This window comes from Aulonocara sp. 'chitande type north' Nkhata Bay, linkage group LG11 (assembly GCF_057382095.1).
Source record: "Aulonocara sp. 'chitande type north' Nkhata Bay isolate Kocher_YH1m ecotype deep benthic linkage group LG11, A_spYH_male_GT1.1, whole genome shotgun sequence".
Lineage (NCBI taxonomy): Eukaryota > Metazoa > Chordata > Actinopteri > Cichliformes > Cichlidae > Aulonocara > Aulonocara sp. 'chitande type north' Nkhata Bay.
Genome location: NC_141354.1, coordinates 38,116,225 through 38,131,830, shown reverse-complemented (window position 1 = coordinate 38,131,830; position 15,606 = coordinate 38,116,225). Strand labels below are relative to the sequence as shown.

General features: G+C 42.3%; 2 protein-coding genes across 8 annotated transcripts in view; one reads left to right on the top strand and one right to left on the bottom strand.

Annotated features, from left to right (window-relative positions):
- Positions 1 to 8,522, bottom strand: part of LOC147319780 (putative C-type lectin domain family 20 member A) — a 15,324-nt gene extending 6,802 nt beyond the window's left edge. For 2 of the 7 annotated variants that reach the window (XR_015131587.1, XM_086312551.1), the window contains exons 1-4: positions 6,591 to 8,522; positions 3,942 to 4,321; positions 2,621 to 2,977; positions 2,209 to 2,535 (exon numbers count right to left, since the gene is read on the bottom strand). Coding sequence is in view for 6 of the 7 variants with exons in the window: in XM_086312551.1 (XP_086168677.1) it covers positions 2,209 to 2,535; positions 2,621 to 2,977; positions 3,942 to 4,050 (793 nt within the window). In the remaining variant the exon portion in view is untranslated. The remainder of the gene's footprint in view (positions 1 to 2,208; positions 2,536 to 2,620; positions 2,978 to 3,941; positions 4,322 to 6,590) is intronic. The other 5 variants (XM_086312549.1, XM_086312546.1, XM_086312550.1 and 2 more) reach the window with 5 other exon arrangements.
- On the top strand, positions 7,647 to 15,487 carry LOC147319779 (uncharacterized). The gene is made up of 2 exons (XM_086312544.1): positions 7,647 to 12,342; positions 12,740 to 15,487. Exon 1 carries the CDS (start codon positions 8,138 to 8,140, stop codon positions 9,362 to 9,364), a length of 1,227 nt encoding a protein of 408 aa, XP_086168670.1. The 5' UTR covers positions 7,647 to 8,137; the 3' UTR covers positions 9,365 to 12,342; positions 12,740 to 15,487.
- The last annotated feature ends 119 nt before the right edge of the window (positions 15,488 to 15,606 follow it).

The window sequence follows — 15,606 nt, the reverse complement described above, 5'->3', positions numbered from 1 at the left end:
TATCTGGCTTCATGCACAGATAGAGCTGGGTGTCATCTGCATAGCAGTGTAAATGTATGCTATGTCTTCTAATGATGCTGCCTAAGGGAAGCATGTATAATGTAAAAGTGCTATATAAATAAAATTGATTTGATACTTTACTTAGGCAATCAAATTAAGATAGATTTTATGTTGTTGGTTTTAAAGAACTGGATGGATATTTTAATGTATTTTTTATTTCTATTTTTCAAGAGTTGGAGAAGTGCCCTTTTTTCATAACTTGGCCTACCCTTTTTAGTTTTGTTAATATTGGCAATAGTGAGAAGTACTATGGTTGGATTCAAATGTATTTAACATAGGGCATCTAATTAAGGTAAATGTCATGTTTTTAGTTGGTAGAATCTGATGAGCAATATTTTATTTTATTATTTTTTATTTTGTTTTTCAGTTTTCCTCCTGAGTGATTGCCACCTTAACGTGGTCAGGGGGTTTGTGTGCCTCAGTGACACTAAGATCTAGACCTGCAGAAGCTGAGCCTTCAGGGGGGACACCCAAGTTGGTCAGGTTTTAGGGTAGAGGTTTGACAAAGTGCAATCCAATTACATGACAAAAACAGTTATTCAGAGCACCCCACATTCGCCTCAGCTGCCACCATGTGCCCCCTTTACATTTCTGTCTGCCCCCTCATATATGCCTGTCTAGAACCAGCCCAGCACACCTCCCCCTCGGCCTGTGCTTCGAGGTTTCTGGTAGTTAGAATGACTCGGGGGTGTTGATTCATTTAAACTAACATAATCATCCTGCTGCAACCAGGTTTCTGTAAGGCAGAGTAAATCGATTTGTTGATCAATTATTAAGTCATGTACTAACAGAGACTTGGAGGAGAGAGACCTAATATTTAATAATCCACATTTCACTGTTTTACTCTTTGGTTCAGATGTGGATACTGTATTGTTCTTTCTTTGTAATTGTTTAAGTTTAAGTTGTTTGTTTCTGGTTTTAGTTTGTTTTTTGTCTGTTTGGAAGCTGACACAGTCTCTATGGAGATGGGTTTTTGGGGGGGTAGCAGGAGGAGAGAAGCTGCAGAGAGGCGTGTAAGACTGCAACTCTGCTTCCTGGTCCCAACTCTGGATAGTCATATTTTGGGGGGTTTAATAAATTTGTCCATATTTCTAGAAATGAGAGCTGCTCCATCCAAAGTGGGATGGATGCCGTCTCTCCTAACAAGACCAGGTTTCCTCCAGAAGGTTTGCCAATTATCTATGAAGCCCACATCGTTTCTGGGACACCACTCAGACAGCCAGCAATTTAAGGAGAACATGCGGCTAAACATGTCACTCCTGGTCTGATTGGGGAGGGGACCAGAGAAAACTACAGAGTCCGACATTGTTTTGGCAAAGTTGCACACCGATTCAATATTGATTTTAGTGACCTCCGATTGGCGTAACCGGGTGTCATTACTGCCGACGTGAATTATGATCTTACTGAATTTACGTTTACCCTTAGCCAGCAGTTTTAAATTTCCTTCAATGTCGCCTGCTCTGGCCCCTGCCGGTGTCTCTAGCTTCACATGTCTGAGAACAGAATCACCAATTACCAGAGTTTGACCCCCGGCGGGTGTGTCGCCGAGTGGGGAAAAACGGTTAGACACATGAACGGGTTGGTGGTGTACCTGGGGCTTCTGTTTAGGACTATGCTACCTCCTCACCGTGACCCAGCCGCCCTCTTTCCCCAGCTGCTTGGGGTCTGCCGGGGAACAGCTAGCGGGGCCTACGCTATCTTCGGCTGCACCAGCTACAGGGGCCTGGCTAGCTACGGGTGAATGAAGGGTGCGAAGCCGAGTCTCCAATTCAGTAATCCTGGCCTCCAGAGCTGCAAATATGCTACATTTGTTACAGATATCATTACTGCTAAAGGAGTAACTAAACATCTGACACAATGAGCAAGAAAGTGCAGGAGGGACAGGTGAAGTAGCCATGGTGCACGTGAAGATTATACTATGAAAACAGAAGTTATCTAAAGGTTTTTAATTAAATTGCTACGCAGATAAGCTACTCAACTACTACTTCCTGTTCCTGTGTTGAAACAGGAACAGGAAGTGATACTCTACCGCAGACAGAGCAAACACTAAATGACAGCGCCACCCAAAGCATCGGCAGTGCTGTGCCAAGAGTGTCCGGATGAGCCCAGGAGGACCAGACTGTGCAGAAACACAGAGGACAGACTCACCTCTGGAGCAGAGGAAGGGGCGTTGGTCATCACAGTTATGACTGTTGAAGGAGCCTGTTGATCCGACTATTGTGGCACAGTTTACGCTGTTATCAGGCTGCCCGGGCCCCCACGGCAGGTTGGAGGCTGTGCTCGAGTTTGACCACGTCCAGTATTTTCTGTACAGTCCAATCCAGGCACCAGCAGTATCTGACAACATAGAAGCGACCTGGCTGTTGTCCTGCATGTTGGTGATGGTGCTCAGGTCTGTGTACGTCTGTCTGCAGTAAGACTGAGCATCAGACCAGGTCATTGAGTTCTTCACCAGGATGTGTTTGTTAGTCGCAGCTGAAACAAAAGATCAGACGGATTCAAACCTGCAGCTAAAATGTTCAGTTTGTCAAACCCTGGTACCAAAGTCTGAAACACTCACCGTCATAGCAGACAAAGTAATAAGTAGCTGAGCACGGTCTTGTGGACCATGATCCATCACTAGATATTGTAACACACTCATTGGTCCCTGGCTGTCCCGGTGACCACATGTTAAACCAGGATGACTGAACTGGACCGAGGCGAGACCATTTCCAGCCTTTGGAGAGTCCAATCCACGCCTCGGTGCTCCCCGCCCTTTTCTGGGCTTCCTGGATGAGAGCTGAGCTGTTAACGATGGCGAGGTCAATGTACTCATCTCTGCAGTATTGCTGAGCATCGTTCCAGGACTTCTGCAGGTCAACCAGGTGGAGCTGTCTGACTAACTGATCAGACTGAAGATGGCAGACCATCACGTAACCTGAGAGGACACGAGTCAGTCAGCGCGGTCACAGACTCACCTCAGCTCGACTATTTTAGTCATCAGGAGAATAAATTCTTTACATGCTACCACAACGCAAACTTTTTGTTGACATCTTTAAAGACGTGAATATATGTTAATATATGTGTCCTTCAAAGGATGTGTAACTCGTGTACTGGTTAAAAGCTGTTTTACGGTGCCTGTGGACACCTACACACTGGTTTCCTGCTCCAGGGCGAAACTCTCACATCAGCTTAAAAAGCTGCTTTAACAGTGCTAAGTTTGTTTTTCACTCTGGCCTTATTGCACATGTATTTGGACGATTTTTCCTCTTCAGTGTGCACAATGAAGGAAAACGACGTGTTAGTGGTCGAGGCTCAAAGCTGAACAACACGTGCACTAGGGCTGGGCCATATTATACCGTTCACGGTAATACCGGTACAATGTTAGGCAACAATAAGAAAATGAAATATCATGATAAATATTTTTGGTCATATCGCCCTGCTCTAACGTGCACACGGACGTGGTAAAAGCAGTCAGGATCTTTTTCAGCGAGCTGACGGGTTTGCAGCGTTTCAGGCTTTCAGTCAGATTTCTACACAGAAAATAAAATCAAGACGTGTTTTTCTCAGCAGTGCACACAAACAGCCACGTTCATGCACTGACTCTTCCCTCCTTTCTTTCTTTACTCTTTTACTTCACTTTATACAAACTCTTACAAACTACCGACCATTAAACTGTCAATCAAACTTCTAACTGGACCCAAAGAAACCTTTAGAAGTTTAGTTGACATGACAAAGGTCTTTGGAGATTGTACGAGTGTTTCTGTGACTGCTTGAAGCTCGTTTACAGACACCTTTAAAATAATCCCTATGGAGCAGTTCACTTTGTGCTTTCTTTGATTTTCTGACATCAAAAGTTTTATTCAAACTGTAAATGAGGCGACTGAGATGAGTTCACAGACCTGAGAGCAGCAGCAGGATCAGTCCACACCTCTTCATGACTGAGAGCTGAAAAACTGTGAAGACGTCCTCATGAATCTCATCTGCAGCTGCTCGTTCATTATTAATCATAACACTTAAAGCAGCATCATGCTCAGAACTTCATGCTCTTAACATTTAATCAAATCAGAATCAGGTTACGTTCATTGTCGAGTGTCTTCATTCGCCTTACAGACAGGTCTGAACACAGCAAACATGAGAACCACATTTTTTGAGGTTTATTGTGTTTGTTGTTTCTTTGACATCACCTGAAAGGCTTTTCTTTGATGAGATACACTGATGAAGCTTCCCCTTATTCAGACGGAGGTTCTTGGTCAGCCTGAGAGCGAGAATGACGGTAACCCTGAGTAAGAAGCACGAGACTTATCAACACTAAAACAAGCAGAAATTATTTAGTTAAATTATTATTTAGAAACAACAAAAACAGGACAGTTAAAAGTTTTAACTCCAGTAAATCGATGTTTCAGCACATCATTTTTTCTCTCCTTATGTTTTTGGATTTGGTCGTCTCTGCGTCAACACGACGTCTCTGTGGTGCATTTCAGAGGAGCTAACAGTGAAACTCAAACCTGTGAGTTCCTCCTCACCCAGGCTGCACGACATGTTTCAGTTACAATGAACTTATTGAAAAATCAAAGGAAGTGAAACACTGACCACAGAGACATTAAACCCACCACCTCAGTGTGTCAGCCAGTGTCTTCATCAGCACTGCTGACCACACGTTTAAAGAAGTCATTCAGTCGGCTCATTAAAACGTAAGGATGGCAGTTTGGGACAAAAACAGTCTGTGAGGGCTCCTGTTCCTGCTGGCAGGTAAGACTGACTGTGATGATGATGATCATTTGATTTGCTTCTCAAACTTTGGTTTGGAATAATTTTGGCCAAAAAGCTTCTGTTTTCCCATCAAACTGTTATTAATGAACAGATTTGATTGAGTTAAATGAGTTTTTTAATCTCTTGAATGTTTCAGATGGATCAAAAATTCTCTCTCAAGAAAATCTGAACAGTAAAGAAGTTTGAATGGTTGTGTCTGATGTTGATCTGATGACATTACCTTTGCATTCTGCATCAAAAAGTCTGAACTTTTCAAAGATCTTGTTGTTTGAACTGAAACTTTGTTTTAGTGCTTCACACCGCAGTCTGTATTTACTGACGATCCCTGGCTGCCCCAGTCTGCATGGCAAATATCCTTCGGCAAGATACTAACCCTAAGTTGCCTCTGATGCAGCCATCGGTGTATGAAAGCACTGACAAGCATAGAAAGCAGTGTTTGTGTGAATGGGTGAATGTGGCATGTTGTATAAAGCGCTATAGAAGAGTCAGTCCCTTTACCGTCCATCACTAAACTGAGTCACTGCGTTCTAATCGCTGTTTGCTCGTCTTTAGGTGCTGTGGGTCAAACTGTGATCTATCCTCTCTGGTCTACTTGTGCTGTCAGAGGATCCACTGCCACGCTCCCCTGCACCTTCACACTGACTTTCAATGAGAGTGAAGTTTCACGAGAGGCCATCAGAGTCCGCTGGTATCAGAGCCGGTGGTATCAACTCTGTCAGCTCACCAAACCATTTGGGTACGACAGTGATTCAAAAAACAACACACAACATAATTTTGCTAAATGCCCAAAGTAGCCAAGGGCATCTGGTGAGCTTTTTGCAGCATCAGCTACTACCAGATTTAAAGTGTGGGCACCACATGGGACCAAAAAAGCTCTTGAGTTTAGCTGAAGCAACCTTGCCTGAACACCTTTATTTTTTCCCTTCATGTTGGCCCCATTGTCATAGGACTGTCCTCTGCAGTCTTCAAAAGGAATGTTAAGCTCCTCTATCCGTTTTAGGATGAGAGTTGACAAATGATCTCCTGTTGATTCCTCTGCAACAATGACAGAGAGCTGTTCCTTATGACTCAGATCAGGTGTGCAATCTAAAATGATGGAGAAATACTTTGATATCTTCCACAATGCATTTTATTATTCTTGAACTGATGGTGTCAATCAGTTCATTTTGGATTGTTTTTCCCAGATAACGTATGTGACTGCCAGCTCCACTTTCTACTCTACTGACATGCTGCTTCATCACTGGATCAAATTTGGCCATAAGCTCCACTTCTTTCAGAAAATTGCCATTGTCTGGTTTATTTAATGTGTCTGTGGACCCCCTGAAAGCCATGTTTCTTTCAGCTAAGGACTGAATTATTGCCACCAAACGATGTAGAACTTCACGCCACCTTTTTCTCTCAGCCTCAGCAAGTGCCATCTCTTGTTTATCTGTTGTGAGTCCTTTCGCAAAACGGACCTCCAAGTCCTTCCATGTTGCCATGTGAGCATTATGCTCCTGGCTATCCTCATGGACCTTGAGCAAGTGGCTTGCATTTTTCCAGTCCTTCAGACCTTCCCTACTCAGTTTGTAATCTCTCTTGGAAAACATTTTGCAGCAGAAGCAGTGCAAGCTATCCTCTTTTTTCGAATACATAAGCCAGGTTCTTCTCACCTTTTCCCCATTGATTAAGAGTCTGTTAAAATAATCATGCTGACACCTTCGCCCGTCTTTCTGTTTCGGGAATGTGAAGTCACTATCAATTACAAATGGACCTCTGTGAACTAACTCTGTTCGTACCTTTTCAGTTAAAGCAGAAGGCCAGTCAGCAGGGTCTATTGGTGCAGCAGGAAGACCGCTTGATGCTGCTGCATCATGGCTGGGTTGTGCTGCTGGTGCTGCTGATGCTGCATCACTGGTGGGTTGTGCTGCTGAAGTGGAGGCAGCAGCGGTAGATGTGGTAGATGGCCCAGGGGTGGGATTTAGAAACTTCAACAGTGCATCTGAAGAGAGGAGTATGTGACACCACTGAGTATTAAAGTCTAATAATAAAAACATATGATTCCAGGAATAAAATGAAATGATATAATATAAATGAAAAACCAAAGAGATATATGTATGATGTTAACTGATATGCAAATTAGATTAGATTCAATTTATTGTCATCATTACAGTGAAATGCTGAATAGCAGAATGCAAAGTAACAGTATAATATCATATGAGAATGTTATGTTATGATTATCTTTGACCGAATCACAGCAGTGCTCATATTAAAAAACAGCATTCCCTCTCATGTGATATTGCTTAATTAACATTAATGATGTGCGCTTTAACAACTAGGCTTACAACTATAATATATACAGGGGTGGAAAAGTGACTATTACCTGCAGGGTAAACGTTAGCTAACCAGAAGGCAATAACAATGTAAACAAAAAACACCTGCTTAAAAGATGAATACAAATGAGGAATGGTGGGAAAGGTGGGAGTACTGTAATTACCTAACGTTACATTATTATTTTCCATAACAATTTAGCCCCCTCCACAATATTAACTGACGTTAAAACAGTTAACTAGCTATTTATTGATTAGCAATTAGCGAATCATGTAACATTAGCTTAATGCTAAAAATTTAGGTTACTATCACATTCAAATAATTTCATGTAGGCTAACGTTACCTACCTCTGTCTTTTTCTCGTTTCTCCTCCTCTTCTTCTCTCTTTTTTCTTCCCTGGCCACCTGACAGTTTTGGCCGTTTTGACATCTTGTGTCCAAAAGGAACCATGATACGGGAAGGGAGGGGGCGCATTGTACGGGGAGGGGGGGCGTAATGTTGTAACAAATAATGTTTCTATTAACTAAGCTTTACTTTGCATTTTAATTAACGTGGGATTATTTTTTGTATTTAGAAATAATAGTACCAACTTTTTTTTTTTTTTCAACATTTATGGCACTGGCGTGGCGCCCCCTGATGGACGGCGCCCTTAGCATTTGCCTATACGGCCTATGCCACGGGCCGGCCCTGCATTGAGGAGCCCTGTACAACACGTCTTCACATGGCTACCAGACACGCCCCCCGTCATTTTGTTATTATTCAATTCAGAACTGCCCAGACCAGACACAGTGACGTTTCACCAGAATCCCTTTGATCTCTGGTCTTCTTTATGACATCAGCACACGAAAACCTATAAATAGGGGAGAGGTTCTCACTCTTGGCAGTCTTTCAAAGAGAGTGGAAGAATTCACTAGGCAGGAAACTACTGGAAACTTGCGTTTCTGACACAGTTGACGGTATTTTTAAAAAATCTTTTAGTTGGTACAGAGATTTAGCATCAACTTCAATTTGAAATATGAGTCTGTCAAATCCTGTTGCATGCAACCTGAGAGCCGAGAACGAAAAACTTAAACAGCAAATCAAAGAGCTGAAAAATGAGAATAAAACTCTCAAACAACAAAACTCTACCATACGTGACCTTAAAGTCGAGAACGCCGACCTTAAGGAGCAAAAAAGAGAGCTCATAAATGAGAACAAGATTCTCCAAAAAAACATTGAAGTTCTCTTCAAACGAAGTGGGTTCTCTAAAAACAAGAGGAAAAGAGACCTGCAACTAGAGAATGAAACAATTCACTTCAAAATTCAAGAGCTGGAATATTGGAACCAAATTCTAAAGGATTTAAACAGCTCCAAAACCAAAGAGATCCAGCAACAGAAAGAGGTGATGCAGGAAATGGAAGCAGAAATCAGAGAGTTGCAAAGCAGCAAGACAGGCTTGGTTATAAAAGTGGGAGACATGGAAAAGGACAACCAGTCTTTAAGAGAGGAAAATGATGTGACAGTAAAACGCATGTGTGAGCTGAAAAGGGACTTTGAAAAGGAAAAAGATGACATGCAACAGGAAATACAGGCTGTTAAAACTGAGCTCCACCAGGCAAACACAGCCTTTAAAGAGTTACAAGAGAGTGAAGAAAGAAAAAGGATCATGAATGAGGAAAACAAAACAACGGACAGTGAACAGCTCAGACAGACCCTGGAACTCCAATGCTTTGCACATGAAATTGACATATTGAGGCGGCATAACGAACTTCTTGAACAGGACCTCCAGGAGCTTTCCAAAAGGAGTGGTGATTCTCAAAAAGAACTGAAACCACACGATGAGGGTGCGAAAGGAGAATCACGGATCTCCAAAGCCACTGAGAAAGACTCCCAACATGATTTTAACGTGACCAACAGAGAAAAGGAGTTGTTGTGCCATGAATTTGAGGAAATGAAAAGAGAGCTTGAAGAGGTCAAGAAAAATCTGTATGATTCACAGGAAGCCTTGACAACAGAAGACATGGCGTTGCAAACCCAAGCTCAGACTCCCAAAGTTTCACAGGAAGCACATAACGATCTGATAAACAACTACGATGTCCAAGTTGACATACTCAAACAACAAAATAAGGCCTTAGAAAATAAGGTTAGTGACCTTACCAAAAAGATGTGGAATGGACGGGAAGCGATGAGACAAATGGAAAAGAACTTTCAAGAACAAAGGAAGCTACTCGAAAATCTCCGAGGAGAATTCGAGGAAATTTAGCACAACTAGGACTTTGGCCCTCCCTATTAAAGCTGGTTAACGCAGGTTCAATAGGGCTATAACTTAGACAATGGAAGTTCATTTGATTTAATTGGCCCAAAATGAGTGACTGCACCCAGACACTCAGTAGCAAAAAAATTACAGAGATTCAAGAGAGAAAACTGTTTCTGCATAGACTCCTATAGTACTGCAAGTCGTGTCATCGCTTGGTGTCCTGCATAGAGTGCAGGTTTAAGGTATCTACGTATCTTTCAGAATTAGAAGCTATGCTGCGTCAGGGGTTATAACAGCTGTGCCCCCCCCCAACCGGTCGAGGCAGATGGCCGCCCCTCACTGAGCCTGGTTCTGCCGAAAGTTTCTTCCTGTTAAAAGGGAGTTTTTCTTTCCCACCGTCACCAAGTCTAAGGAGCTTGGAGAAAAGCGCCTGGACTTCTTTAACTTAAAGAAGTCCAGGTGCTTTTCTTTCCAAGCTCCTTAGACTACTATGGCCTTGATGACTGATAACCTTCACAGACACTGTCATCAAGGGTTTGCTCACAGGGGATCATCTGATTGTTGGGGGGTTTTCTCTCTTATATTGTATGGTCTTTACCTTACAATATAAACAGCCGAGAAGCGGCTATTTTTGCCATCCGGTGCTTTAGAAATACATCTTAGCTGAACTGAACTCCATAACATCTGGACCGAAATGCCTACACACAACGGTAGGCATTTCAATCAAGAGCTCTGTCCAAAACGTTCAATGACAAGCATCAGCACCAGGATTGTTTTTTAGCTCACCAACAGTTTTTTATTGTAACTGCAACTTTGTAAGACTGGGTTGGGAGATGTTCTTGTGGTGAGCTTTTATTCACATAATTGGTTTCTTTAATAGTGAAATAAAATAAATTTGTATAACTGGAAACAGCGTTCTCATGTGTGATTATCACATTGTATTCTTTAAACCATGTAACAGAATATATAATATATATAATTTACTCATAGTCATATTAATGTCTAATGTGATTGAGTTTCCTCATCTCTACTTATGTGCTGATGTGTTCACTGAGGCCATTGTATGGTCCATTTTGGCTGCATTTCCATGTTTTAAACATGAAATTTGCTTATTTAAAGGGTGTCTCATGTATCTCTTATGCAGAAATATGTGTTGCCTAGCTGGACAAATGTAGCACAGGTCTACTATTATTGGCCTAATGTATTTTAACAATCATTTCAGCATCCAGATAATCTCTTTCATACTCCCTTAGATGAATTTAGCCTGGTTGTCATGAAATAGGCATTTGAAACAATAACTACCAGTATCTTCGAATGTGTGTGATTGCACTAATCCTACACATTCTTTGCAAGACAACTGGGTGCTTTTATGTAAAGAATGATCTGAGAACACTGAGGCTAATGAAGTAACAAGAGAAACATAGTAAGTAGTCTTTCAGTTTGCATGATCAATTTTGATTATTGTTCATTTTCATTTACCATGTCAACATGTTTTAGAGCAACGTTTTCTGATTTTGAGCTCTTTTAGGTGTAAGTCATCGTCAGTGATCACCCTAAGCCCAAAGCAACACCAAACATGGGCAACCAAAATGCATCATTTTGTTAGCATGTAATTGTTCTCCCAATTCTTAGAAATCAGGAAACAACAAAAATAACAATTTTAACTTACAGACATGAAACACTCCCCCACCCTGGAAAAAAGTCCATTTTGCCTTTTACAAAAATATAAGGTTAGTGTAATGTTAGATTTTGCATTACTACCTATGACTGAGACCTCAAAGGTAATTCCTCGACTGCTTCAGTAACAGCCTGGTTGATTTGAACAAGTTAAGTAAATTTGCGGTCAATTTAGACTCAATTCAAAATCTCCTACTTGGGACGAACACTAAATGTAAATAGCTGACTTTCTAAATAAACCTATCCATCTTTGCAAGGTCAATTTTTGCTTTCATTAAATTCCAAATGTTTAGCCATAATTAGCTTAGCTGTCCTACTCTTGTTACTGCTCTTTCCTACTGCTGTTACAATCAAATGAACATCTCTGCAAAGATAAATTAGCTGAGACCTTAGGTTGATGGTAGTTACTAGCAAACACAGAAACGTACATACACTATATAGTACAGTTCTATGATACATCACCAAATAGAACAATTTGTGGCAATGCAGACAAGCAGAGAAACAGTTTAATTCGTTGAATTTGTTCACTTGATCGGAGGTGTGTTTCCTGCAGATATACAACATCGGATCTCAATGATTTTAAATGAGTAAAAGCCCTTGTGCGTTTAACCGGATTATTTATACCTTTAACATTCCAGCTTATAAAACGAAGAGCAGATGACTTTGCGAGCTTGCCATTCAGGTACCAAAATGCAGGTGCAGAAAAAATATGTCCCAACCTCTGGAACCCCCCCCCCGCCCCAAAAGAAAGAGGGGGAGAGGGGAAAAAAAAGGGGAAAAAATAAATAAATAAAACGAGCCTCAAAACCCCATGCTGATCTACTATTATCCCTGAGATCGCAACCCTCCAGGCTAGGATAGCACAGTGACTAAACGTACTGTTAACCGGTGATAGATGGACAAGCAGACTAACAATTCTAAGGAACAGTAGAAGTGGTTCTCTACTAGAACCGCTCAGTGTTTGTTTTGACTCTCCCTCTCAGGTCAATCTTTCAGAACAAACTTCAGTTATTACTTCCTTCGTTGTTCTCTTGCACCCATTCCTACTTCCTAATGTTGTAGAGTTTTAACCCTCAAAGTGTCTTGAGCTGACTGTTGCTGTGATCTGATGCTATAAAAATAAAGTGGAAAATAAAATGGACTTTTCACTGATAAATCATGGCCGAACACACTTGTAAAATATACTTTCAAACATTTCAACAATATTTTTTATTTTTTATTGAAAATTAAACTGTTCTTCTTGTTTCTGCTCAGGAAATCTTGTTAGCAGGTCAGCAGCAGAGAGCTGAAGATGTCTGGCAGCTCAGGTGAGTCACAGTATTGCGCAGGTATAAAACACTCAGTGCAGTGCTTCTTCTTTTACATTTGTTTGCTAACTTATTTAACTAAAACTCTGATTTATAAACTCCTTTGTTGGAAATCCAGAGCTGCAGTGTTTCTCCCTGCAGGCTGGAGCTGTGTCTCCCCCTTCTGGCAGTGAGAGTAATTACACAAACACTGTCGGTGCTGAGGATGAGAAAAAGCCTCAGCAACGGTCACAGATGGCTTTCTCTGTCAGACCGTCATGCTTCCTCTGAACACCGAGTCTCTTTTTATCTGAATCATCACAAAGTTTTCTCTGTTTGCATCACTTGTCATGATTTGGAGTTTGAGCCTGTTTATCAGCACCGACCTGTCTGCTGCTGTCTTCTTCTTCTGTTGCAGCCTCCAGACGTCACTGAGGACCAACGAAGAAGAATGAGGCCAACGCCACTATCACCTGTAATATACCTGCTGCTGTCTCTTTTTATCGTAATCATCACAAACTGTTTTTCTTCACATTTGCTCTGTTCTCCTTGTTCTTTCAAAATAAATGAACACTCCTGCCACCATCAAAATAATAAAACTTAATTTAAAGGTTCTCCCCACAACCTTGTGTGTTCTGTAACTCCTCAGTAAGTCCGGTGAAAATGAGCCCTGTCTGCTCCTTTCTGATTCAAAACTCTCACTGTGCCTCTTTAGTAAATCCCAACTGTAGCTTTTTAACACTAAAAGTTGACTTTGCACCTGCTGCAAAGCGTTAGGAAATCTGGCCATATTCCAACTCGCATGAAGAAGTGAAATTTTCCATCCATCTGCAGTCTAAGCAGCAGGGAGAGCAGGGTGATCAGCCAAGCAAAGAGCCAGATCTCTCCAGCGTGTCCTGGCTCTGCCCTGGAGCCTCCTCCCTGTAGGACATCCCTAGAAGACGTCAGTTAAGCGACCAGGATGCCAGTGATAGAGACAAATGACAGAGCTCCTCCTGTCTCTAAGACAAAGACCAGCGACGCTCCAACCACAGCTCATTTCATCTCACCCCGTGGAGATTTGCTCCGTCACTGTCACAACTACTACAATGACCTCACCTGCAGTGATGGGTGAGTCCTTCTCCTCTTCCCCGGATTCGATTCGATGTTCTCTGTGGAAGGCGTGGCAGTGGGAGTGGCCACTACCTCCTCTCAAATCAAGTTACAGTTTGCTAGAATCATTTCAGGGCCAGCTAAAAGTCTTGCTTCATGTCCTGTCCAAACTCCTACTGAATTTTCCTCTCAGCCGCTGCCTGGGCCACACTGGTCCATGTTGAGGCTGCAGCTCATGCTTCCACCATGTGGAAGAGGCCTCTGCAAGACCCTCCCGGGACATATATGTTTAGAAACGCCAGGTCTGTCGGGTACCAAGCACCTGATTCAAGTCACCACCAAGTGCTGATCAGCTGAGCTTCTCTCTCTTCACCCGTGTGTCCAAGAAACTGCAGATCTGATGGTATGATGACAAAATCAACCACTGACCTGTAACTGAGAGTCCCGTTCAACACCATCACTCACTGAATCACACACGCTCTCTTTCTAAGGAGTGCTGGAACATCACATTTTCTCTCTGCACTCATGTTAAAGTCAACTTTAACACTTAACACCTGTTAATGTCGGTGTAAACCTGCCTCCACTGGTTTACACCGACCTCAGCAGGCATTTCCTGCTTCTAATCTCTGCTCTAAATCAGATTCCATAACAAAGTGGTTGAGTCGCAGTGTTGTGATTAAGTCTGCACTGTGTACTGTTTCAGCTGTCGTCACATGCAAAGTGCCCACTCAGAGAGAAGGTTATAACCTACATGTGGCTGACGCTTCCTGTTGGTGACCCATATTTGTCAGTAAACAGCTAACCACAGGAAGCTGCAGGCTGAATATTGCTCCATTACTTTATTACCTGCTGTCACAGAGCAGATATATTGACTGGACCCTTGATTAGCGATGCCCTGCTAGTATTGGCTTGGACCCTTTTTGCATTCAGAGCTCTCTTAGTCCTGAGATTCAGTAAGATGCTGGAAACGTTCCTCAGAGACGTTAGTCCATAAGGACAGATGGTGTCATGAAATCAATATCCTTAGTATCCTTATTTTCCTATTATATTGTTTTATGTACTGAAGGCTTGTAGAGCAAGGCCACTTTTGACTTTTGCTCAGGTATCAGACACCTGATCAGGTGACTGATCAGACACCAAAGTCTGGGAGCATTTCCCCACAAAAACGCTCTGCCAGTGTTTCAGGCTCACCCAAGGATTCCTCTGACATGTCAGAGATGAGGTCTGTATCAGCGTCATCTTCTGATGCTGAGAAAATTTCCAGTGACCTCGCCGTTCTCCTCATGATGAGAGTCATCAGAAAATCCAAACCTGAAACTCAGCACTTTTTTGCCAGGGCAGCATGTACTACAAAAGAACCTGACGCGATCCTCAAGCGTCTGAGAGATCTGATGCAGCCTGAACTCAGCAGCACAGAGTCCGTCACAAGTCTGATGAAGGACAAGAAAAAGTTCATCAAGAAAATGACCAAATGCCTCATCAAGGAGTTTGGCTCCCCAGACACTGTGTTAAAGGCTGCGATGGCAAAGGATGCGTCTTTTGATGAGGTTCTGACAAAGCATCTAAAAATGCGCCTCGGAGTCATCCCCGGTCCTCCCAAAAAGTCCAAAATTTCCAGGTTTTTTTCAGCGTTGGGAAAAACTCTGCGAAAACCCTTCAGGTGGTTCACTAAAGCCAGAGATGATTGAAATGACCATCCTGGCTTTTCCCCGCCGCCCTGCTTCTTTTAACATCTTGAAGCAGAATTTTAGCACCAAATCCAAATTCTAACAACTGTAGTTCACGCCATCTCGTCTCCTTTTTGATTTCCATCCCCCCCAACCGGTCGCAGCGGATGGCCGTCCCTTCTGAGCCCGGTTCCGTTGGAAGTTTCTTCCTGTTAAAAGGGAGTTTTTCTTCCCCACAGTCGCCTCGTGCTTGCTCAGAGGGGGATCGTTTGATTGTTGGGGTTCTCTGTAGTACTGTAGGGTTTTGACCTTACAGTACAAACAGGGAGGAGACTTTGTGATTTGGTGCTTGATTATGCAAAATATCTAATTTGGCATAAAATAAAAATTTAAAATAATTAAAAATACATTCCAACTTTGTTTGTGTTCTTCTTCTGTTGTCAAATATGTAGAAAGTGTTGCACGTGTGATTTTAGTCATTTAGCATCAACATGTAGCCAACATGTGTCTGTTTGTGATCCTGCTG

Bases quoted from the DNA above. Each gene is read 5' to 3' on its own strand.
- LOC147319779 (XM_086312544.1), top strand. From the start codon at position 8,138: ATGAGTCTGTCAAATCCTGTTGCATGCAACCTGAGAGCCGAGAACGAA.